At 38.9% G+C, this 23,717-nt stretch overlaps 2 protein-coding genes across 4 annotated transcripts in view; both read left to right on the top strand.

The window, feature by feature from the left end:
• Positions 1–10,582: 10,582 nt before the first annotated feature.
• LOC127948614 (neuronal-specific septin-3) lies at positions 10,583–20,229 on the top strand. 3 transcript variants are annotated; one of them, XM_052545182.1, is made up of 11 exons: positions 10,610–10,671; positions 10,748–10,839; positions 14,209–14,448; positions 14,539–14,667; positions 16,085–16,166; positions 16,922–17,059; positions 17,498–17,615; positions 17,705–17,800; positions 17,915–18,011; positions 18,667–18,718; positions 18,913–20,229. In XM_052545182.1, the coding sequence occupies exons 2-11, from the start codon at positions 10,815–10,817 to the stop codon at positions 19,046–19,048; spliced, it is 1,113 nt and encodes a 370-aa protein (XP_052401142.1). In that variant the 5' UTR covers positions 10,610–10,671; positions 10,748–10,814; the 3' UTR covers positions 19,049–20,229. The 3 variants fall into 3 exon arrangements, with proteins under 3 accessions (XP_052401144.1, XP_052401142.1, XP_052401143.1); XM_052545184.1 differs by lacking the exon at positions 10,748–10,839 and having other exon boundaries at positions 10,583–10,671; XM_052545183.1 differs by lacking the exons at positions 10,610–10,671; positions 10,748–10,839 and adding an exon at positions 12,319–12,722.
• A 2,218-nt stretch (positions 20,230–22,447) lies between these two features.
• Positions 22,448–23,717, top strand: part of atf7ip (activating transcription factor 7 interacting protein) — a 36,506-nt gene continuing 35,236 nt past the window's right edge. The window contains exon 1 of the mRNA XM_052545177.1: positions 22,448–22,719. The gene's annotated coding sequence lies outside the window, so the exon portion shown is untranslated. The remainder of the gene's footprint in view (positions 22,720–23,717) is intronic.

Here is a 23,717-nt window from a genome sequence, read left to right as displayed (position 1 = left end):
AGGTATAGGGTTGGTATAGAGCGATAGAAAATTCAGTTTGTACAGTAAAACCATTACACCTATGGAGAATCCCTATAAACTGCAAGGAAGATTAATCTGGGAAGTGCCATTCATGTTAAAGGCATGAAATCCTGTAATCATAGACCGTCAAATCTGTTTGATTTCCTTTCTTTAATACACCACAAAAAAGATCTTAGAGGGGTAATTCACCCAAATTTTGTGCTAAACACAAGAAGATATTTTGAAGAATGTTGATGACCAAAAAGATTTGGTTCCCATTGACTTAGATACATTTATTTCTTTATTTTTTATTTTAATTTAATTTTTAAATGATGGACTTCAATGGGAAACTTAGTTACCAACATTCTTCAAAATATCTGCTTCTGTGTTTCCATAAAATGAATTTGAATAGTCTCAATACAGATGATGACATGCCAAATTTGATTATACACAAGTTGTAAAATGTGATTTAAAAGCCATGGTAGTATACAGTATGAACAATTTTTATGATCCTTTTTGTTATATTTTCCGCTTCAGTGTTATATTCATTATGCAAAAGAACATCATGAACATTCTGTTAAATTTCTTCTTTTGTGTTCCACAGAAGAAAGTAAGTCATACATAAATAATGACAGAACTGTGAACTATCCTTGATACTCTTGTTATTTGAACCTTTTGGGGGTGTGAAGACATTTATACAAACTAACATTCCTCTTAACCCCCTCCAAATTCCTAATGATAATTGCCATGTTCCAGTTTAACATTAAATGATTACGAATTCTAAGACTGAGAAGAAAGGGTTACAAAAAATTATGTAACTTCTGCTCTCACCCGTACCTCGTCAGAGATGTATCCATGGTTACCCCCCTCCCAACTGGAATGGGATGGTACAGCTTTGAGAAGGAGAGCATGAAAGCAAGGGTGCGAGAAAAGCCCTCATTCCATAGCATTGAATAAAATAAAATGTCTTTGTCCACATAGCTTCACCAGCAGCTTCGTTGTTCAGCATTTTCATTAGCTTATTCTATCTGCTCAGCCTGGGTTTGAGACTTTAAACCCAAAACTACAGTGTCAGTTCACAGACGATCAAGGAAAGACTGCAGGTATGTAGACACACATGATACATATGTGCATGTGTGGATGTGATGTTTAATGGCATGCTGTAGAAGTATGATTCATTTTTTAGTGTATTTCATTTTCATACTTTGACATTGACAGAATGCTGCACTGTTAAATATGAGTGACAGTACCATCATATATATGGATCATACAGCATTTTATATACTGCAGTGCACAGGTGTGTTCTCATTCAGACAACAATACAACTGTCTCTCTGTTTCTCTCTTTCTGTACTTTTGAGATAACAGAATGCCCTGGATGTTTCTGGACTGGTTCGTCCCTGTCTATCTGCTGGTCTCGGTCCTGGTCCTGGCTGGTTTCGGAGCTTGTCTGTATTTTCTGGAGCCGGGTCTTCAGGATGCGCACAAGTGGAGCAACAAGTCACTGAGGCACCAGCCGCTGGCTCCTATAAGGCAAACACACTGTAGAGATGACGACAGCAATGCCTTGTTATGATGGGACATGTGGAGACGCTGCAATGAGACGTTTGTGCCAAATCATATATTGATGCCACTTTATCAAAATCCATGGTCTTTTAACAGGGTTTCTGTAGTTCTCTACAATGATCTGCAATTGGATTACATGACAAAACAGCATAATACAGTGCAGAAGTCAGTTAATTCATACTTCACCCTCATGTTGCTCCAAACCTGTAAGACCTTCGTTTATCTTCGGAAAACAAATTAAGATATTTTTGATGCATCCCGAGAGCCCTCTGAACATCCCATAGACAGCAATGCAATCAACATGATCAACATCCAGAAATGTAGCAAAGAGATCGATAAAATAATCCATGTGAGACCAGGGGTTCAACTGCAATTTTACAAAGCCACTAAATTACTTTTTGTAGGCTCAGAAAACTAAAAGTGATGCATTAAAATAACACTGAAATATTACAAATAGAAAAAGATTAAAGAACATAAATATTGTCATAACTATCACAGAAATACTGGAAAAATTCTCTTTACCTTGCTATGAAAATTGTATCGGACAGTGGGGGGTAATTTTTTGTCTAAAGCCACAGGGATCATAGTATCATATGAAACCGTTATCCAGTGATGCTTCCCACACAAGTCAGCGTCAAAGTAAATTTTGGTGACATTCAGCCAAACTGGAGGAACAACCTTGACTTCTGTGTGAAGGGGGTATTGTGTGAAAACACATTACATACAATGAACAAACAAGAGGGAATGTTTCCAGGTCATGACGGTCATGTTCTGGGTGGCATTTCAGAATATGCCTGAAAAATCTGGAAAAGCCATGTCCCAAGATCCATTCAGTATACAGTGAGTTAAAGCATAAAGTAGGGAACTCAAACTACTCTGCATGCTATTTGTCATCAGGCATTAAATAATGGTAGAAAGGGCCATCTTTCAAAAGTATGTTCAAGATTCATTCTTTTTATGAATACCGACTAGATTTTAGACGTATCATCAGTTGTAGATGTTTTAACTTTCGCAATGTCCTTAAGTAAAAAAAAAAAAAAACATTCAAATGGTGGACTAGCATTCCTATCCGAAGCCCTGGAAGTGTTTATCAGTAGTTTTAGTTATATCATGTGCCAGTAGATTTGTGTCACTTTGGACTAACAATTTCATCAACCAAACAAGCAACTTTCCCTTTAAATTTTGGTTTGAAGGGTGTTAAACTGGTGGTTTATAAACATACTATGGACAATAATAATGGCAATTGTAATAAAGTGTATAATTGTATAATCAGTTGTTGCATCATATTAAACACAAACTGTGAAGAAATACTTCTCTTCTGCATGGTTTCATTTGATTTTGGAGTTTCACAAATTCTGCCATTTCGTGAGTATGATGTGAAGAGAGTGGGTGAATGAGACAGTGGAGCTTCAGATGAGAAGAATGGAGGGAATGTAAATCTGGTTCCCATCATGTCCTGAGACACTCTTCCCTCTTCATTCTCTCGCTTCTCTCTTCCAGTAAACAGACCAAAGGATCACAGGTCAGTCATAATACATATCATTTTCAGAATTTGATGTACTCACTTCATGCCTTAGTATAATAATCAACCAATTTTGTATGTGTATACAGTGAAATATTTGGCTTTGGAATCAATTGTACCTATATATTCAGTATATGTTATTTTTATTTGAAGTGAAATCTCAAACTTTTGTTCAAAGTCTTTTTTTTTATTATAAATTCTTATAGGCTGTGTATATACTGCAATGGACCCAAGGGACCTAGATTAAACTGGAAACATGTTACCTATTGGATCTCCCCTCAACTCCCCCTTTCTATCCTCAGCAAGACTCTCCCCATGTCTTATCCCTCCTTCGGCTTCCCCTTCCTGTCTTTCGCCTTTTCCCATTAACTTGGGCTTTTCTCCCTCCCGTCTCTCACTTTTATCCACTTCTCCTTCTTGTCTCTGTCCAACTTCTCGCTCTCCTGTTTATCTGTCTCCCTGCCCCACATGTGACCCATCTACCTCACCCATTAGAGTGTCCTCCTGTCCCATGCCTCTATCCCCCTCTGTTGTTTAAAAAAAGCCTATCCACATTTCCCCCTTCAGTCAAACCAGGCAAAGCTTGGAACAACAGAACCACATCGATAGATCTCCTAAAAGGTACGTTTCTCTCAGTACTAACAATTTTTTAAAGATTTTTGATGCCAAAGATCCCAAATCTTTTTGATGCAGAATTCCTCATTAGGAACCTCTTTCCTAAAATATAATATATAATTTGATACCCCGTTTTGAGAACCCCTGTCTCAATACACTACATTATAATGTGCCATTTCCAAATATTGTATAATTGCTAATATCTTTAATTTAGTGATATTTTACATTCTTGAATATTTTGGCTATTGAAAACTTACCGTATATTCATCACCCATCATGCTTATTCATTTTGATTGTTCTGTGTTCTACAGCATCATCAATACAGTGGATACATCTCTAAATTCACCATGACTGAAGTCAGTCTATACCATTTCTCAATTAGAGACTTCAATTAGAGTGCAACCAACAGATGAAAACAAACCCTTCCCTTCTGCAGATATGCATGGTAAAACATGGCCAGTAGAAAGCAAAATGTGTAGATTCATGCCTGTTTCATCCACTGAGAGAAGTTTAAGGTCAATTCCCATAACCAACACAAGGGGTCAAAAGAAGCAAACTGGCCAACAACAAGATCCATTCAGACCCTCACACCAGCATAAACTAAAGCAAGATTCGAACATCTATTACAGGGGTGCTACCAAGTTTTCAACATTTGAAAGCTTAAGCTCTAAAAACCTCAGACATGTTGAAAAAAGTGCATACAGACCACAAAATTTAGCTAGCTATCAAACGAAGCACCAATCTCAAGACCCTACTCTAGTTCGAATCCGGCTTGGATTGATTAAAACAGGCAGGATTATAAACTCTGATGCCCAGTTTTCCAATCTGGAGAAGATCAAGGGAAGCAATGAAGGGAACATTCCAAATATTCCGAGGGATGGATACCCTGCTGTTTCAGAAAAGTTAAAACAGCCTATTCATTCAAAAATAATGTTAGGAGCAGCCAAGCAGATAAGAAGACCCATGATGTGTGAGAAGAGCTGTGGGAAAACTCAAAACCAACCACAAGCTTCAGCTGAAAGAACAAGACAGTTTTTCAGACCGTCAGCACTTACAAATCCAATCTCATCACCTAAAGCTACCACAAAGCAAAAGGATATTTTCCAAGAACTTGATAATGTACGATCTCTAAAGGAATACAGTGAACTGGTTTCATCCAACTCAGAGCTTCAAGACAAAGCTTCAGAGAACTGTAACGCCAAAAATGATAGTTCTCATGAAAGTAATATGATGATGAACCCCTCCCAACATGACAACCAAGAGTCTAAATCAAAGATCTGGCCTCAGTCTGCAGTTTCCGAGACAGACAGCGCCATCATCACCTACAGTAATGCACCAGATCAGTGCAGCCGCATGAGCTGCTTCCAGTTCCCTTTGAAGAGTCATAGGTCATCCACTGAATGCGGTCAGCTGAGCCCAATCTGTAGACCTGTGATCAAAAGAACATCTGACAGTAGACCTGCATACTTCAAAACTCCTCAGGCATGGAGAATATTTTCCTTAAACTAAACAACAGGAAACACAAGAAGGGATGTCAGCAATTCATCCCGTAATAGATGCAGCCTTTTGGATTCAGATTCTGCTAAATCCTCTCCAAGCAAAGGAAACTTGTGTGAAGATTACAGATTTGCGAGAAGACACAGTGGTTTGCGGTTATGCAAAAATTGTGCTAGTAGTTGTCCAACCAAATTTGTTGGAGAGAAACAAGAATCAGCTGTTCACCCAGACCTTTTGGAAAGCCCAGTGTCAGGGTTCTGTCACTTCAGTCTAGTGGTATTCATGGTTTTGTGACAGAGCCCTGATACTCTCCTCATGTCATTGTTTTCATGTGAGCGTGCGGCTTCCAGACTGCTCGAGCCGTGTGCTCTTGTCTGCGTGTCCTGTTTCATGTTGGAGTGTGGTGTTCGGATCCTGGCACTCATGTCTTGCTGAGTTTCGGTTTCGTGTCGGGGACCGAACACTCGCGCTCCATGTTCTGTTTTATTGTGTTGTCTTGTATTGTTGCACACAGCTCGAGTTATCGGCTGTGTGCTTACTTGTTATATTTTGTCTTGTGCTGTCGCACGCAGCTTAGTTTTTACTGGCTGCGTGCTGTCTGGTGTGAACTCGCAGTTTATGAGCTTGCTCATTAACTGTGTGTTTGTGTCCTATTCAAGCACATGGCTTGCGATTGGTTTGCTGGCCATGTGCTGTTTTTTGTGAGCACATGGCTTTTGTCTTTGTTCCTATGTGCCATGTGCTCTCGTCAATTGTCTTGACCCCACCCATCTTGTTACCTGATTATTGATGTAATTTTCCCCACATGTGTTCCCTCGTTACCCTCCTCATTAGCTCCCTATTTATTGTCCTTGTGTTTGCAGTCTGGTTGCTAGTGCGTTGTCTAATATTTGTCTGTGCACATCGTGTCTTGCCTTGCCTTGCCAGTCAAGTTTTGTCTGTTTTCCCCTACGGGGTAGTTTTTGATTGTTTATTTTATTATTATTACTATTAAAGAGCCCTTCTCTCTGCATCATTGAGTACTCGCCTCATCCCTCTACCCAAACCCTGACAGAACCAACTAGCCAGTATGAGGAAGAAGGGATTGCACCGTCCACCAGCCTCCACCCTCTCCAGCCCCCACTACCAGCATATGCTCCAGTTTAAGACTTTGATCTCTCTTCATCAACAAGGGACTGGTGTGAGGGATTTTGCCCTGGAGTTCAGTGGTACTGCAGAGGGATTGGAGTTTAATGATGCGGCCCTCAAGGACCTCTTCAATTATGCCCTTGATGAGCCTCTCAGCTGGTGGAGAATGAGGGGGCTGGACCACCTGTCGTTTGGGGAATTTGTGGAGTTTGTGGCATGTTCCCCAGCTAAGGAGGCTGCAGTGCTGCCTGTGGTCCCCGTCAAAGCTGCAGATCCACCTGTGGTGGATGAAGGAGCTGCAGCACCCCCTGAGGCGACACTGCAGAACCCCTAGAGGTGGCCGAAGAGACTGCAGCACCTCACTCTCATAGACGGAAGAGGGGTAAGAAGAGGAATGGCTCTACCCCGCCACTGCCAGAGGAGCCTGATGAGGCTGCAGCGCCCCCCTCTTGGAGACGGAGGAGGAGGAGAAGAAAGGCTTCCTCCATCCCACATGGCCTGGAGGCCATTCAGGAGCCCACTGCTGGCCTGGAGGCCATCCCAGTCATGCCCAAGCTCCCTGCCCTGATGCCGGCTCCGCCCAAGCTCCCTGCCCTGATGCCGGTTCCGTCTATGCTCCCTGCCCTGATGCCGGCTCTGCCCTTGATGAGTGCCATGCCAGCTCTGCCCTTCCTATCTGTCGGGGTCCCTGTTTGGCTGGATGCCTCCTGGTCTCTCCGTCTGGTTCCACCCTGCTGGTCTGCCGGGGTTCCTGATAGGCTGAATCCTCGCTGGTCCGTCCCTCCGGCTCCGCCCTGGTGGTCTGCCGGGGTTCCTGTTAGGCCGGATCCTCGCTGGTCTGTCCCTCCGGCTCCGCCCTGGTGGTGTGCCGGGGTTCCTGTTAGGCCGGATCCTCGCTGGTCTGTCCCTCCGGCTCCGCCCTGGTGGTCTGCCGGGGTTCCTGTTAGGCCGGAGCCTCGCTGGTCTGTCCCTCCGGCACCGCCCTAGTGGTCTGCCGGGGTTCCTGTTAGGCCGGATCCTCGCTGGTCTGTCCCTCCGGCTCCGCCCTGGTGGTCTGCCGGGGTTCCTGTTAGGCCGGATCCTCGCTGGTCTGTCCCTCCGGCTCCGCCCTGGTGGTGTGCCGGGGTGCCTATTAGGCCGTAGCCTCGCTGGTCTGTCCCTCCGGCACCGCCCTGGTGGTCTGTCGGGGTTTCTGTTAGGCCAGATCCTTGCTGGCTCATCTCTCCGGCTCCACCCTGGCCCACTGCTGGGACTCCTGGACTGCCTGAGTCTCCTTGGTTCAACCCTCCCGCCCCTCCCTGGTCTCTTTTAATAACTGCTTGGGTTTTCCTGTTGCTTGACTGGGCTCCCTTCCCTCCCTCCCCTATTTTGTCTGTATCTTGATTTCCATGTCGTGTGTTCTGTTGTGTACCGGGTTTGTGTTGCCATGCCTGTGTTGTCTTGTTCCCGTCTTGTTTTTGGGTGTTCCTCATTAGGGACGTCAGGTGGCGTCCCTTTTGAGGGGGGCTAGTGTCAGGGTTCTGTCACTTCAGTCTAGTGGTATTCATGGTTTTGTGACAGAGCCCTGATACTCTCCTCATGTCATTGTTTTCATGTGAGCGCGCGGCTTCCAGACTGCTCGAGCCGTGTGCTCTGTCTGCGTGTCCTGTTTCATGTTGGAGCGTGGTGTTCGGATCCTGGCACTCATGTCTTGCTGAGTTTCGGTTTCGTGTCGGGGACCGAACACTCGTGCTCCATGTTCTGTTTTATTGTGTTGTCTTGTATTGTTGCACACAGCTCGAGTTATCGGCTGTGTGCTTACTTGTTATATTTTGTCTTGTGCTGTCTCACGCAGCTTAGTTTTTACTGGCTGCGTGCTGTCTGGTGTGAACACGCAGTTTATGAGCTTGCTCATTAACTGTGTGTTTGTGTCCTATTCAAGCACATGGCTTGCGATTGGTTTGCTGGCCATGTGCTTGTTTTTGTGAGCACATGGCTTTTGTCTTTGTTCCTATGTGCCATGTGCTCTCGTCAATTGTCTTGACCCCACCCATCTTGTTACCTGATTATTGATGTAATTTTCCCCACATGTGTTCCCTCGTTACCCTTCTCATTAGCTCCCTATTTATTGTCCTTGTGTTTGCAGTCTGGTTGCTAGTTCGTTGTCTAATATTTGTCTGTGCACATCGTGTCTTGCCTTGCCAGTCAAGTTTTGTCTGTTTTCCCCTACGGGGTAGTTTTTGTTTATTTTATTATTACTATTAAAGAGCCCTTCTCTCTGCATCATTGAGTCCTCGCCTCATCCCTCTACCCAAACCCTGACACCCAGACACACACACAGACTCTGAAATGTTGAAATTTCCCTTGGCTGGATGGATGCCACAGTGTCCGTTCACTTTAAATCAACAACAAGATTCCAAACATACACTTCATTCTACAGATTGTGACAGATTTCAAGACATCAAGTCCTCGCAGTTAACAGAGCGAGAAGACCCCCTACCATTACAGCCATCTGTAGTCACAGACACGAGGAGCGGAGATGACTCCTGTCCTGAAGAATGTCTGTCTACAGGTGGATGCAAAGATATATGACTGGAATTACATGTAATTATAGGACCGTATATAAAGCTGCTTAAAGACATAAGACATCATAAATATTATACATGTATTAGATTAGATTACATGTGCAGTAACAAAGTTGAATCTAAGGCAACAAAATGCAGTTAGCATCTAACCAGAAGTGCAATAAGCAGTAAGTACAGAATATACAAGGTCTATATGTACAATAACTATACAGATCGGTATTATGGACATAATTTACAGATTTTAAATACTATCAGCATGATATACAGATAGGTGTACTATGAACATACTATACAGATGGATTATATAAAATTGTATGTACAGTACATGTATACATAGGGGCATTATTTAAATTTAGTATATAAACAGACTAAGCATTCAGGGAGGAAGACTTTAATTTGTCATTAGTGGTGATTGTTCTAAAATCAATCAGAACACCTTAGAAACTGCTAAAAATCATGTAGAACATCTTACAAAGCACAGAGCAATGTCCTAAAAATCACCTTAGGAACTTAAACATGACATCAAACACTTTAGCAACACAATAAATGTCACTTAGAATAACTACAAAGCTATGTGGTAGAAGCACTTGTTAGCTACATGCTAAAAATCACTTAAGCAACTACATAGCAATGTGCTAAAAGCACCATGAACATATTAGCATGTGCATAGCAATGAGCTAAACATCACTCAAAACACTTTAGTAACTACAACCTGTTAGTAACTAGTTCCTGTAGCTCAACTGGTAGAGCACTGCGCTAACAAGCGCAAGGTTGGGGGTTCGATTCCCCGGGAACACATGATATGTACAAATTGATAGCCTGAATGCACTGTAAGTCGCTTTGGATAAAAGCATCTGCTAAATGCATAAATGTAATTTTAATTTTTAATTTACATAAAATTGGTTAAGGATCTCCTAAGTAACGCAATTGGCAAAAATCACTCAGAATACCTTAGCAACCAACCAATTAACATATTAAAATGAATAAAAGATGAAAACATCTCAGTAACCACATAACATGCTTAAATCATTCAGGACACCACAGAAATTGTATAGCAACCTGCTAATAACTCAACTTTTCCCTCAGAACACTTTAGCAACTACATAAAATTAGCTAAAAATCACTCAGACCTCTTTAGCAACTACATAGCAATGTGCTAAAAATATCTTGATATACTTCACTTACTAAAAAAAAAAAAAAAAAAAAAAAAACAATCGCATAGCAAGCTATCACTCAAAATAACTTTCTTTTTCATTGGAACTCTTGAATGGAATCCGCTACTAGATTGGAACTGTAATATGAACCTTGATGATCAACTGAAATAATCATAATCTTAATGGTCAACTATAAATGCAAAATTAAAAGATGACAACCAGCTCTTTAGATCATGTGAAAAAAACAAACACTGGTGGTTAGGCTGTGACGTTGATGTCTAAAAGAGAAAATGTTATAACCATATAAAAATAAGGATAAGTCAAAAAAGTTGTGGTAGGACAGTGCTTCAAAATACTGAATATGAATCTACAAATATGAACCCTAGAAATTCGAATATGCAAGCGTTTTCTGAATATAAGCCAGGATATATAGAGACAAACTGTTAATGGTATAGCTTGCAAAATAGGGACTCTGCCTTATCATCGAGCACAGGCCTGTCTAAACACAGTAAGATAACCCGGTTATGAGGTAAAAGACACTGAGGCTCAACGGCACTTTAGTGCACACTACATATGCCGCCACAAACACTTCACATGTGAACAGAGCACACGAGACAGCCCAAAATGTGAGTAGTTTTCATGACTTAAAATGCTCTGTGGTATTGTGGGTTTTTTAAGTTATTTGCAAAATACGTATTTCAGGATATTCATTGAGGACACAATGGAGCAAGTCAAGTGGAACAAGGGGGTTGGAAAATAAAAGGACTTGATGACGTCAGGACAACGGGATTGTTGTCAGTGGATAGTTATAGTTTCTTTTTAAATTATTCTGCACCGTAAGAATTACATATTTAAAGGGATGTTTCACTTTCAAATAAAATTTTGGTATGTTTTAGCTTACCTCAAGTGCATCCAAGATGTAGGTGTCTTTGTTTCCGCAGTATTTCCCATTTTGATATTTGCAGGTCAAACCGTTCTTGTCTGTGACTCATATAATGCAGGTCTATGGTCACCACCTCAAAGAGCATGCACAGAGAAGTCCAAATTAAACAATTCCCCATCGTAAGTACACATTGATGACACAAAACGATCGGTTTGTGTGAGAAACCGAACAGTGTTTATATTGTTTTTACCTCTTGTACACAACCACATCCAAGAGATTACTTTTGGTGCTATCCGGCGCTTGCGCAGACAAAGCCAGAACACGTGCACACGTCACGCACCAGGAAGTGCGAGCGCCCTCAACTCACTTGGATGTGGTTGTGTACAAGAGGTAAAAACGATATAAATATTGTTCGTTTTCTCACACAAACTGCTCGTTTTGTGTCTTATGGGGCGGTCACACTGCACTTTTCTCTCCATTGACTTCCATTCATACGCATTCGAATGCGTCAGACCGGAAACGCAAGCTCATGCGAAAAATTTCGCATTTCGCTGCATTCCAAAGTTCAAGATTGGTGAACTCTGACCTGCGAATTCGCATCACGTGAACATGTGGGACCAGTAGAAGATCGATACGTCACTGCGTGACCTCTCTGTACAGAGATTAAAAACTTTGAAACTTTTAAAACTTTAGCTGTAGCCGGCGTCCTATTTTATATAATACATATTTAAAAGATTATAAAAATAAAATAAAAAAGAAGCTGCATAGTTCGTAGTGTCAGTGGAAACAGGAACAGATAGTACATTTGAATGAGGACGTTTTATTTTTTTTTATTGCTTAGGGCATATTTATATAGAGAGAGATACAGAGATTGCAATATAATAAGACGCTTTCGACGCGTCGCAAAAGACACAGTACAAGCACATATTGTGATAACTGTGGAGAGACCGTTTTATCTGGCTCCCGCCATTCGCATCGGTGTCCGAAATAATTTCGCACGTTTAAAGTCTAGTGTGACCGCCCCTTTAGGCCATCAGTTTGTACTTATGATGGGGAATTGTTTAATTTGGACTTCTCTGTGCATGCTCTTTGAGGTGGTGACCATAGACCTGCATTATATGAGTCACAGACAAGAACGGTTTGACCTACAAATATCAAAATGGGAAATACTGTGGAAACAAAGACACCTACATCTTGGATGGGTTTGAGGCAAGCTAAAACATACCAAAATATAATTTCAAAGTGAACTATCCCTTTAAGAAATTATATATTAGTTTGATCGGTCTATATATTGGAACCGAAAAAAAAAACGTTTTCATTAACGAGAGTCCACATTGATCCACATTGATCCACATATCAATGTTAGTACTGTAAATAATCATAAGTCACAGCATGACGCAACAACCATCGCAAAGTTGAATATAAAGATATTTACAAATGTAGCCTAAAACAAACATAGGCAAACAACTGAGATTTAAATAGCCTCGCAGAGTGCCAAAAACCAACTAGCGACACGAAATCCTAATTTCAGCAGTGCGCATGCGCTCTGCATCACCAGTCTCCCGTTAGTTTCCTTGGAAACGAGAAAAGGGTGGAGAAAGGAATAAGGTGCATCGAGCTGCGAATAGAAAGGCGAGAGACGGAGGGGAAGGAAAGAGGCACCTGAACACATGATCACTTCCTAACGGCTGTTCAACTATTGCCTGTTAGCCTACTTATACTGCAGTAGACTGTAAAACAGCGAAAGGTGGACAAATAAAATATATCCTGCGACCGCTGCACAAACACGGATCGGTGAGTGGAAGATTGTTTCCCTCTGATTAACGTTACTCGTTATCATACGGGTCTTTCTGAGGTTAAAAGAAATCAATAAATGGAACAAATGGCGAGGTGGAAGCGTACATCGATCCATGTATGTTTATGTTTGGTTTCCCGCATTTAAAAACTAACGTTTGATATGGCAATAATACTAACATCCACTAAATGAAAGACGAAAATCACTGTCGCTCGTGTAGGAAACATCTCATGTTGTGAGGTTTGGTGCGTGGGAAAGGTCCAGCTGTGGGTGATGAAGAGATTTGTGTAGTGGCTTCTGGAATTATTTATTGTTGTTGCTTATTTTGGGTGGCATATGGTGTTGATACAGACCGACAACTCAAGTGGAGCATTTAAAGTGGACTAGGCTTGGAAATAGGACCACTAGAGAACAATAGCATTTATAGGTTTTATAAGGCAAATGGTTAAGTCATGTCTAATATTTGTAGTTTTCCTCAGTTAATCGCGTTGTTTCTAAACACCAACAGATCGTACATGCAATACAGAGTATGTTAGAGGGATAAGCTATGACACTTTTCACTTATGTTGTACTCGTCTAGGCAAAAAGAAATGTGAAATAAAGGAAAAAATTTAAATGCTGTCATCATGTACTCACTATCCGCTTCCAAACCTGTTTCAGTTTCTTTCTTGTGCTGAACACAAAAGAAGATATTCTGAAAAATGTTGGTAAACTAATAAGCTGATGGTAACCATTGATTTCTTTTTTTCTGTCATATGAAAGTCAGTGACTACTATCAGAATATATTCATTTTTGTTCAGCAGCTGAATGAAATTCACACAGGTTTGCACCTACTTGAGGGTGAGTAAATGACAGAATTTTTATTTTTGGGTGAACTATCCCTTTATGTTTAAATATAACAGAATACATATCAGATATGCTGCTTCACAAAACAAAATAAAATGTGACCGACATTAGGTAAGTTGTGCTTTTAGAAAGTAAACTGGAAATTAAATTTCGAATAAAAATCTAATTAATATTAAAATAGACGAAAATTATTAGCAAATTTGTCATATTCATAAAACGCGAATGAAGTTGTATAGAACTTACATTTAATATTATATTATCATAACTAATATCCATATATACAATTATTTCAAGTTATATTTTGCTGCAAGTCTTTTGCATTTTAAAGTTAAATATACATAATATTTGAATGTAAATTAGTATCATAACTAATATCAGTATAAACTATTTTAAGTCGTACTGTTCTTTATATGTTTTCATTTACAAAGTTTACTATTTATAATACTTAAAGGTAGTCATATACTAACTTAAAATAAATAATAAAAATAATGATCCCTTGTAGCACCTTAAATATATGATCACAAAACAAAATTGTGTTTACTATATTTAAATCTAGATTACTATGTGTGGTTTTTAAAGTGAAATAACATCTAGCCTGATTAAATGTATTGATTGTTTGTCATTTACTCTTTCACACAGACATGTCAGAAATTGTGCCCCCTGAAGTCAGACCAAAACCTGCCGTCCCAGCTAAGCCCTCTCATGTGGCCCTGCCTTCTAGTGGTCCCTTTGTGTCTTCACCCCAAGGAACAGGGGGTGAAGGTCAAGGGTCAGGTCGAGGATCTGCATTGCTTGGATACATTGGAATAGACACCATCATCGAGCAGATGCGGAAGAAGACCATGAAGACAGGCTTTGATTTCAACATCATGGTGGTTGGTGGGTGGGAGAGCAGTTTGTTTACTTTTACTTTTTTTTTTAAACCTTTTGCACTTTCTTACCATTCCCCCTCTTTTGCTCTCTCTCCAGGTCAAAGTGGTCTTGGGAAGTCTACTTTAGTGAATACTCTCTTTAAGTCACAGGTGAGCAGGAGGAGCACAAGCTGGAGTCGTGATGAGAAGATCCCAAAGACTGTTGAGATTAAATCTGTATCTCATGGTAAGAGCATGCTGATCATGTGATTTCCAAACATTTAACGGTCTCATTTAGTAACTGCACCCATCGCTTGTTCAAGGAAAGCTTTTAAGCACTGGTTGCTAAAGGACAGACCTTTCCTGGATGGAAAAAGACATTGTGAGCTAATTAAGAAAGACTAATTTAGTATCGGCTGATGTAATCAATACACACGAGGGCCTGTAGAAAACCATATGTGCTTGTGAGTAAGATATGTCTAGACTGGCATGTTTGTGCTCAGGGCAAGTTAGGAGGCCAGCTGTTTGTGAATCCCCTATAGATAAGTGAACAGCTGGCAAACTTAATGATATCATATATATCCAAATGCTGTTTAGAAAAGGCTGTACATTTAATTTTTGACCTTGTGTGATATTGTTCTGATGGTGTTTCAAATGAAGGGAGGAAATAGGTGTCAGGTGGAATATTTTATTTGAAATCATCTGACTTAAAGGAATAGTTAACCCATAATTGACAACGTTGTCCTCATTTACTCCCCTTCACTTCATTGCAAACCTGCATGACTTTCTGTCTTTTTCAAAGCGACAGGTCACCTCCAAATTAAAATTCTGCCATTATTCACTTAACCTTATTTCGTGAAACCCATAAGACTTTGGTTAAACGTCAAAATAAAAAATTAAGATATTTATATCGTACCTCCATTGAAGATCCAGGTCACCAACTTGAAAAGATCCAAGGCTTGGATTAAACTGTTTGATTTGTATGGATTCATTTTACAATGCTTTTATGACCTTTTGTCAGAAACAGCTTAGGTTTCTTTCTTTAGAAATATCTTAATTTTAGGGCTGCAAAATGATTAATTGTGATAAATCGCATTCAAAATAAAAGTTTATGATTACATACTATATGTGTGTGTACTGTGTATATTTATTATATATATGTTTATTGTATATTTATATATAAATACACACACATATATTGTATGTATATATTTTTATGCTTGTATATCATTTTTATATATAAATATTTTCCTTAATATATACATGTATGTGTGTATTTATATATACATAATAAATATACACTGTACACACACATATAGTATGTAAACATAATTTTACAACATTATTTTGAATGAGATTAAACGCGATTAATCATTTTGCAGCCCTACTTAATTTGAGTTAGAAGATTAACCAAAGTCTTATGGTTTGGAACGATGTGAGTTTAAATGATGACAGAATATTCATTTTTCAGTGAACTGTCCCTTTAAGAATGTCTTACTGTTTGTGTCCATATAATTGAATTCAGTGGTGTCCACACAACACTGGACCATGTTCATTATATGAACAAAAATGGTGTTATCTTATGAGATTGAACCACTGTATCCTCTCACAAAAACAACCTTAAACTGCTTTATTTGTAGCTGTGATAAATGTTGATTTTGCAGTGATTGAGGAAGGAGGGGTGAAGATGAAGTTAACAGTGGTTGACACACCAGGTTTTGGGGACCAAATCAACAATGAAAATTGGTGAGCATTGTGTGATTTCTCTGTTAAAGCCAGAGCACTGGCAGCTATTTTTAACTGATTTAGTTTTTGCAAATAATCCCAAAATGCCACTGCATCCTGGATCACTGCATCTAGGAAACTGAGGACATGCATTTGTGTCAGCTGAAATAAATGGGGTCATTTGTGTCTTTAATTTCTGCTGCTACTAACTGGCTTCAAAAACGTGTAAGGACAGTATTTTGACTTCCAGATTTGCACTTAATGTGCACAGACAAGAATCAGATTGCTGGTGGTGTTGCCAAATGTGAGTGTGCTTTGGCAGCTTGCCCTCCAAGGATCCAAGGATCTCAGTTAAAGGGACACAGTGTTTTTCCTTTGTCATTCAAATGCCTCAGACAAAATAATGCTGCACTGGATGTTAGGTAGTTATGCTGACTACAACAACAACAACAACAACAACAACAAAAAATGTCTTTAATGCAGCTTTTTATTCATACAGAACCATAGCTACATATGTCTTTTTCATTTGTTACTTGGGGTAAAAATATGTCCGAAATACATGAGCAGTGATATACTAAAATGTTTTGTGCGCTTTCCTCTCAATAACAAAATATTCCATTCACATCATGTGACGTCATGTTTATGTATGCAGAACTTCATACAATAGATTGCTTTAAAGCAAGCATCAGTGGTTTTTCATTTGCTATTTCAAAGTTTTGTGTACTCGCTTACAACATCCAACACTGTTGTTTTTTTTTCCTCCAATGCGTTCCTAGCTGGGAGCCCATATCCAAATACATCAATGAACAATACGAGAAATTTTTAAAGGAAGAAGTCAACATTGCTCGCAAGAAACGCATCCCTGATACCAGAGTGCACTGCTGCTTGTACTTCATATCTCCAACTGGACACTCGTGAGTTTGAATTATATAGTAATATCTTACTTTAACTTACATACCATTCTTTTTATTATTTGTCAGTAGTTTAAAAAAGGCTTGTAGTTGCAGCTTTGTTAATTAAAAACTAAAACAGATGCATCTTTTAAGTTTCTACAACTTATTGACATTGTTAATTGTTATAGAGAAAAATCATCTGAGGATCATACACTACAGGACTTTCATGTCGCTCTGAACACACAAAGTGTTAGACACATTAGACAAATTAAAACAAAATGTGTTCAAAAACTGGCTCAAAATATCAAACATGATCATACAGAATCATAGTCTGTAGTTAAAAATTAAATGCTTGACTGCACTGCATTAGACAGACTGTGAACCTCAGAAAGGCTGGTGGCCCTGTAATCAAATCAGCTTCTATCAGTTTATTAATTATTTCTCTTTCCCCTTTCTTAGGCTTCGCCAGTTGGATATTGAGTTCATGAAACATCTGAGTCGTGTGGTCAACATCATTCCTGTCATAGCCAAGTCGGACACACTTACTCTTGATGAGAAAACTGAATTTAAACAGAAGGTGCAAATGAAGACCGATTCACATGGTTATTCAACATCAAGTTAGTTTTCTGACACAGATTAACTACTGCTCACCATACCCCCTTGCAGGTGAGGAAGGAGCTGGAAGCGTATGGGATTGAGTGTTATCCACAGAAGGAGTTTGATGAAGACATGGAGGATAAGAGTGATAATGATAAAATCAGGGTATGGGGAACTTTGCACATCTTTTTTCCCCAACATGTTATCCCATTTTTCATCACTCATCTGTTAGCCTGTGTTTTCACATCATGTTTGTCCCATTAAATCTGTGCATTACAGGAGGCAATGCCCTTTGCAGTGGTAGGAAGTGATAAAGAGTACCAGGTCAATGGCAAACGGGTTTTGGGCAGGAAGACAGCCTGGGGAGTGGTGGAGGGTGAGTGGGCAGAAGTGTTTGCTGTATCATTTCACTTGTTTTTATGTAGATTTCTGAAATAAAAAATGGTATTGTTTGTTTCACTGTAACAGTTGGGATTAAAATATTTGTGATTTTTAGGTGGTTCTATTATTACATCAAAGTAGATGCTGTAGTGAGTTAAAATCCTGGAGTAATTAATGAGAACTTTCCGCAGCTGACTAACAAACCTATAATATTTGGGTCATTTTCTATATCGGGTGCATTTTCTGTCCCTGCAGATAATCATCTTATGTTGCATTTAAAACATGGACTGAAATTGCTTCCAAGAGGATTATGTTTTTGGTTTATATGTATGTTTGCTCAAAGTAATACAAATATGTGAACATTGTGAGCATTTTAATCACTTTTTCAATCTAATGACAGGTTCTTCAGTTCTCTCAGATGCTATTAGTCACAAATGTTAGAAAAACAAACATGTTTTTTGGATCTCTTACTCTGTGTTAGTATATACTTATTGCATCTATAACAATTTAACTTAACCAACAATGTCAGTTTCCTAATAACCGTATTTGAGTGTAACTTTTTGAAGCATTAAGTATAAAGAATGTATTAGTGTACAGTATATTGTGTTGATGCATATTTTCTGACAAAACATGTTGTTCTATCCATTTAGTTGAAAACCCAAATCACTGCGAATTCTCCTTACTTCGTGATTTCATGATTAGGTAATGTATCAAACTTTATTTGATATACTAATCTTAGTTTTGTTGTATTCACTACCGTTTGGTGTCAGAAAGATTTTTTTTGAAAGAGTGCTTTTTGAATGAGTGCTCAGCAAGGAAAATGACTGTAAACATTATGTTACAAGATTTCTATTTTAAATAAATGCTGTTGTTGTCATCCATTATCATATACTCAGGTCTCACCTCCAGGACCTGAAGGAGGTCACTCATAACATCCACTACGAGACCTACCGTGCCAAGAGGCTCAACGATAACGGAGGTCTGCAGCCCATCACCTCCTCTGGCCAAGACACACAAGAAAGCAACCTGTGAGGAAATAACTGAGCGGCATAGTAAGGATGCAAGAGAAGACTAGGATTCATCTTGTAGTAATTCAGCTGTGCATGTTCAGATGATTTCATCGCTGTGGAGGTTTTGTCCTTATGCTCCTTTTAACCCTTTGTGGAACTGGTCATCATCTCTTGTCGCACAATCTTCGAAAATTAGAAAAAGCCTTCCCCTGTTGCTGGCACTGCTGACTTTAGTGAGTGAGTTTGCTCGTGATAATCTTTTTCAGGTCTAATATGATGGTACATAGCCTTGTGCAAAAGCATTTGTAATTGGAAATAGCCCATCATTGGCATATCTGTCCTCTACTGGAACCTCTGTTAGACTCATTTGATCAGTTTTATATTGTTAGAAGGGGAATTGCACTGCCACTGCAGCCTGCAGCTCAACGGGCCTTATTTATTAAAACATTTAGCACACTTTTAGTACCTATGCCAATTAAACATACTCAAGTTATGAGTAACATGCAAGTGTTTTAATAAGTATTTCATCTCTTTGGCCCTATAAGGGAACAGCGGGGTTTCTCTAAGTAAATTAGATTCTGTAGTACTACCGTTGTTTTACCTTTGCTGTGTAACTCTGCCAAAGCAAGTCTCAGAGGACTCTGAAGTGACCACTGAAGTATATACCTACAGATCATTCCAAACAGGTACAACAGTTTAAATGCACGCCAGGATTTCCAGTGGCTTTAAATAGCTTTCCAGCAGCCAATTAAACTTCAAGAGGAAACCGAAAGAACACTGATTAAAAACGATCAGTGCCTTTACCAAATCAAGAGTTGTAGTTTTGAGGTTTTTCTTCAGCACATTTTGTATGGACACACCCCACTAAAAATTATAAAGCTGTATCAACATTTTATAAATGGTAAAACGATCAAACACAGTGATGGATTTTTTTTTTCATGTGTGCCAACATTGCCAAATGTGTGTTTATGTGTCATTCTAAATTCCATCAGATATTGATACATTATGTATGTAGAAATTCTAAAAATTCTGAACCTAAATCAGTAAACCAATCATTCATGTTTTTCATATCACGTTTAATTAATGCAGGTGTGGAATAATAAAACCCCTTTGAAAAATAATTATGAAACATTATTTATATTGTATTTATGTTTTATTTATTATGATACTTATGTTTTAATTTAATAAATATGTTTGCCATAATTGCCTTGACTTTTTTCTGGACGGGTGTAAACACACAGTTTAGCGGATGTCTTTTCTACAGAAGTTTCATTTTTATTGTAGAAACAGGAAAAGAGCGACTGTCATCTCTGCATTTCCCACATTTTGCCTGTAGAGCGAGCTGTGCGACTAAAGACTAAACGGAGTCAGTGTACACACAAGAGTCCAGTGAGTGGCGCGATTCTGAATCGTCAGTCTGCAACACAACAGTCCACTGTATTCGGTTCACACCGCGTTTACCAATCCAGCCGAATTACCTCGTGTCATGCGTGTGTCGTTCTTGCCAAACGCTGTAACATGGCTTTGACTTGATGAAAACCCCGTTTTATAAGTGCAGTCAGTCTATTTAGAGCCTTTAATCCTTTACACTACCCCTCATTTATCAAATATCAGAGCTATCTATCTTTTGGAGTGTGTTCTTTGCAACACGCGGCTGTTCCAGTGATATTTTAACAGACAGGCACTGAGGTAAATTGATTTTAAGTTGGCTCTCATTTGGACAACGTTATTTATCGTGGCGTTTTAGACGATACAGCAATACCGTCGTCTTTGTCTCTCCGTGTGTCGTTTCCGGTTATTTGTGGCTGGCTTAGAAAAAGAGGCGGGGCCAATCGCTCTCACTGCTCTGTTTATCTGAGAGAAGTACTTCTGTTAGTGAGTGTTGGTTAGGTAGTCAACTATACTGATACTTTTAGACCTCATTTGAGTATTTATAACTTGAGTGAATCTCTGTTATTGATCCAGTGGAATCCACTGAAATGGTTTAGAGCTTTAGGTGGAGGAGGAGCAAATTAATTAGTTCTAGATATAACCCTTTTAATAATTAACTTTTTTTCATTATGTTTAATTAAGGTAAAGTTGTGTAGGTTGCGCAAATAATTATGTGACCTTGTCCAGTGAAGCTTTATATTGGTTACATAAACGTTTCTCTCATCTTGAGCTCCCCAGCAGCTCAAAGGCGGTACTGCAGTTAGTAGACATTTCAAAAAGAGAAATCCACATGCTGCAAGTCATGACAACAAAATGGCTGACCTTCACTAGAACAAAACCTACTCTACATATAGTGACCGCAATTTTCACTAGATTTGTTTGCTATAAAAAATTTAAAACCATGGTGAACGTGTGAATCAAGTTAAAATATGTTAATCATTTTACCAAAATATGAAATGTATTGGGTTTGTGCACTAATTATGCATTTAAAAATAATACCTTTGTTTTTTAACATTACTTCTGTGTATCATGTTAGTTATTAAAAGAAAAAAATGTAATCTGAAAAACAACTGCATATGAGCAGACATAAATCCTACCAAGGGTCAAAGCTCCCCTCCCCCTCACATTAAGTCTCCCTCCCCCTCCGCCACGGGATCCTTCTCCGTTAATATTCAGTATCTGTCCACAAAATAAGCATAAGTATAATCATTAGAGAAATCTGAACTCTCGTGACGTTCCGTTTCACTTACGGTTGCCTAATATGGACGAGTATTTCCCAAATGAAATCGCTGCCAGCTTCGTCTTTCATTTACGAATTATTCTTTTGAATCGGTTCTTATTTTAGAACCGAATCACAATATAAACCAAGGTAACGTTAGTCCGATTGAATCATGAACCGGTCCAGAATAAAAACACGCGTTGAGCGTCAACTCATTTAAATAACGCACAAAAATTGTGTTCATGACTGATTCGAAATGAACCAAATTCTACTTTTAGCCCACTCAGGACTAAACCTGTATACTTGTTCACATGACAACTCTTATGATGCGTTTTGGTGTATCTTGGCAACTCGTATATATATTTAGAAAGGTGGTGCTATGTAGCAGTTCAGAAAGGATTGAAAACCGAGGACATGAGTGTCAGGGTGTTTGAAAGACGAAAACATAAACTCGAGCTTGGTTATTAATGCTCTGTAACGGCACATACTATAACTGAATAAAAATACAGCTAAATTAATAATTGTTGATCATTAATTTACTATATCAAACCCAAATAATATTCAACTGAACATGGTTGAACCAGTGGGAAAATCAGTCTTAATCACTGGTGATGGATTGACCACGTCACATTTATTAACGGACATTCTGATTGAAGACCGAGCACGCGATACTGAAAATGTTCGTATGCTGGTAGGAGGTGCTTAATTTTCGATTCTCCTGCTGTCCCGCGAAACGCGTGTCTCCTCCCCCTGTTGTTGTACCGTTGGAGAGAAAAAGAAAGCGCGAATCACCAAGCAAACTACACTGTCTGTGGTAGAGTCGCTGTCGCTCTCACTGTAGCCTACAGTCAGTCACCCTGTGCAGCTGTCTGTATGACTGTATGCTATTCCGTTGCGTGACGATAAAGACGTTACCAACTGAATCCGCATTTGCTAAAGTGCTGTTTTAAAATCGATACAATACGAAACCGAGACCGTCGTAGTGACGAATCTTTGGAGATACCGGTTGTAAGGCGCTCTGACTGACCAAAACCGTAGACTGGGTGAGTTTACACACTTTTGAAAAATCAGTTGTCTAAGTTTTGTCTGAGAAAATTTCTACCTTTAATATACATTCTATTGTAATTAATGTTTTGTTTATAAAAATGTTAGGTTGAATTTGGGCTGTGTTTGTATTTAAAATGTAACGTGACTTACCTGCCACATAATTGCACATCAGGTGCAAACCTATTTACAAACTTTATGAAGGCTATAGAAATACATTTCTATTTAAACTGTCTATGCTATTTATGCTGAATTTACATAAGGAGAAATGTAACTTGGGGAATCATTTTTTGGAGGGTTTGGTTTCTCCAGAGTGATAACTACAATGTAATTCCTATCAAACCTGGAAAAAAATCACTTATATTTACAAAAAAATAAATAAATAAAAATAATAAAAAACTAATATATATATATATATATATATATATATATATATATATATATATATATATATATATATTTATATTTATATTGGCTCGTTGATATTGATGTGAATGTAGCATTGTTTGCAAAAGTTTTGTCACTGATGTCACTGAAGAAATACTAATTTGTCAGCCATGATTCATTATTCCATTAACAGAAGTGCCCAGTGACATTTACCTATGGTCATGTGATCTCAAGATGTTGGTCCTCCTGAGGGACCCATTCCACTTAAAGTAAAATAGCTCCAATTAAACTATGAATACTATGAGTCGTCATCTCATTTATGTGTAAATACTGTTAAACATCTATAAATGTGCTAATAGTTTATAATGCTTAATTTTTTTAATGGGGAAAACTTACTGAGACAGAGAAATATCTTAAAATTAGTACAAAAATGACCTTTATGCCTAACTAAAACTAAAACCACTTTAAAAAAAAAAAGAACATAAATAAATTGTTTTCAAACAGGTTTCTCTTCAATACTCCCACCACGAGTGCTATTGTTCAGTAAACAGCTCAACCCCACACTTATGCCATTGGTTAAGCCAGTATTGCTATGTCAGGCTGGTTGGTA

Source organism: Carassius gibelio, chromosome B1 (genome assembly GCF_023724105.1).
Source record: "Carassius gibelio isolate Cgi1373 ecotype wild population from Czech Republic chromosome B1, carGib1.2-hapl.c, whole genome shotgun sequence".
NCBI lineage: Eukaryota > Metazoa > Chordata > Actinopteri > Cypriniformes > Cyprinidae > Carassius > Carassius gibelio.
This window is presented reverse-complemented; position numbering and strand designations above follow the sequence as displayed.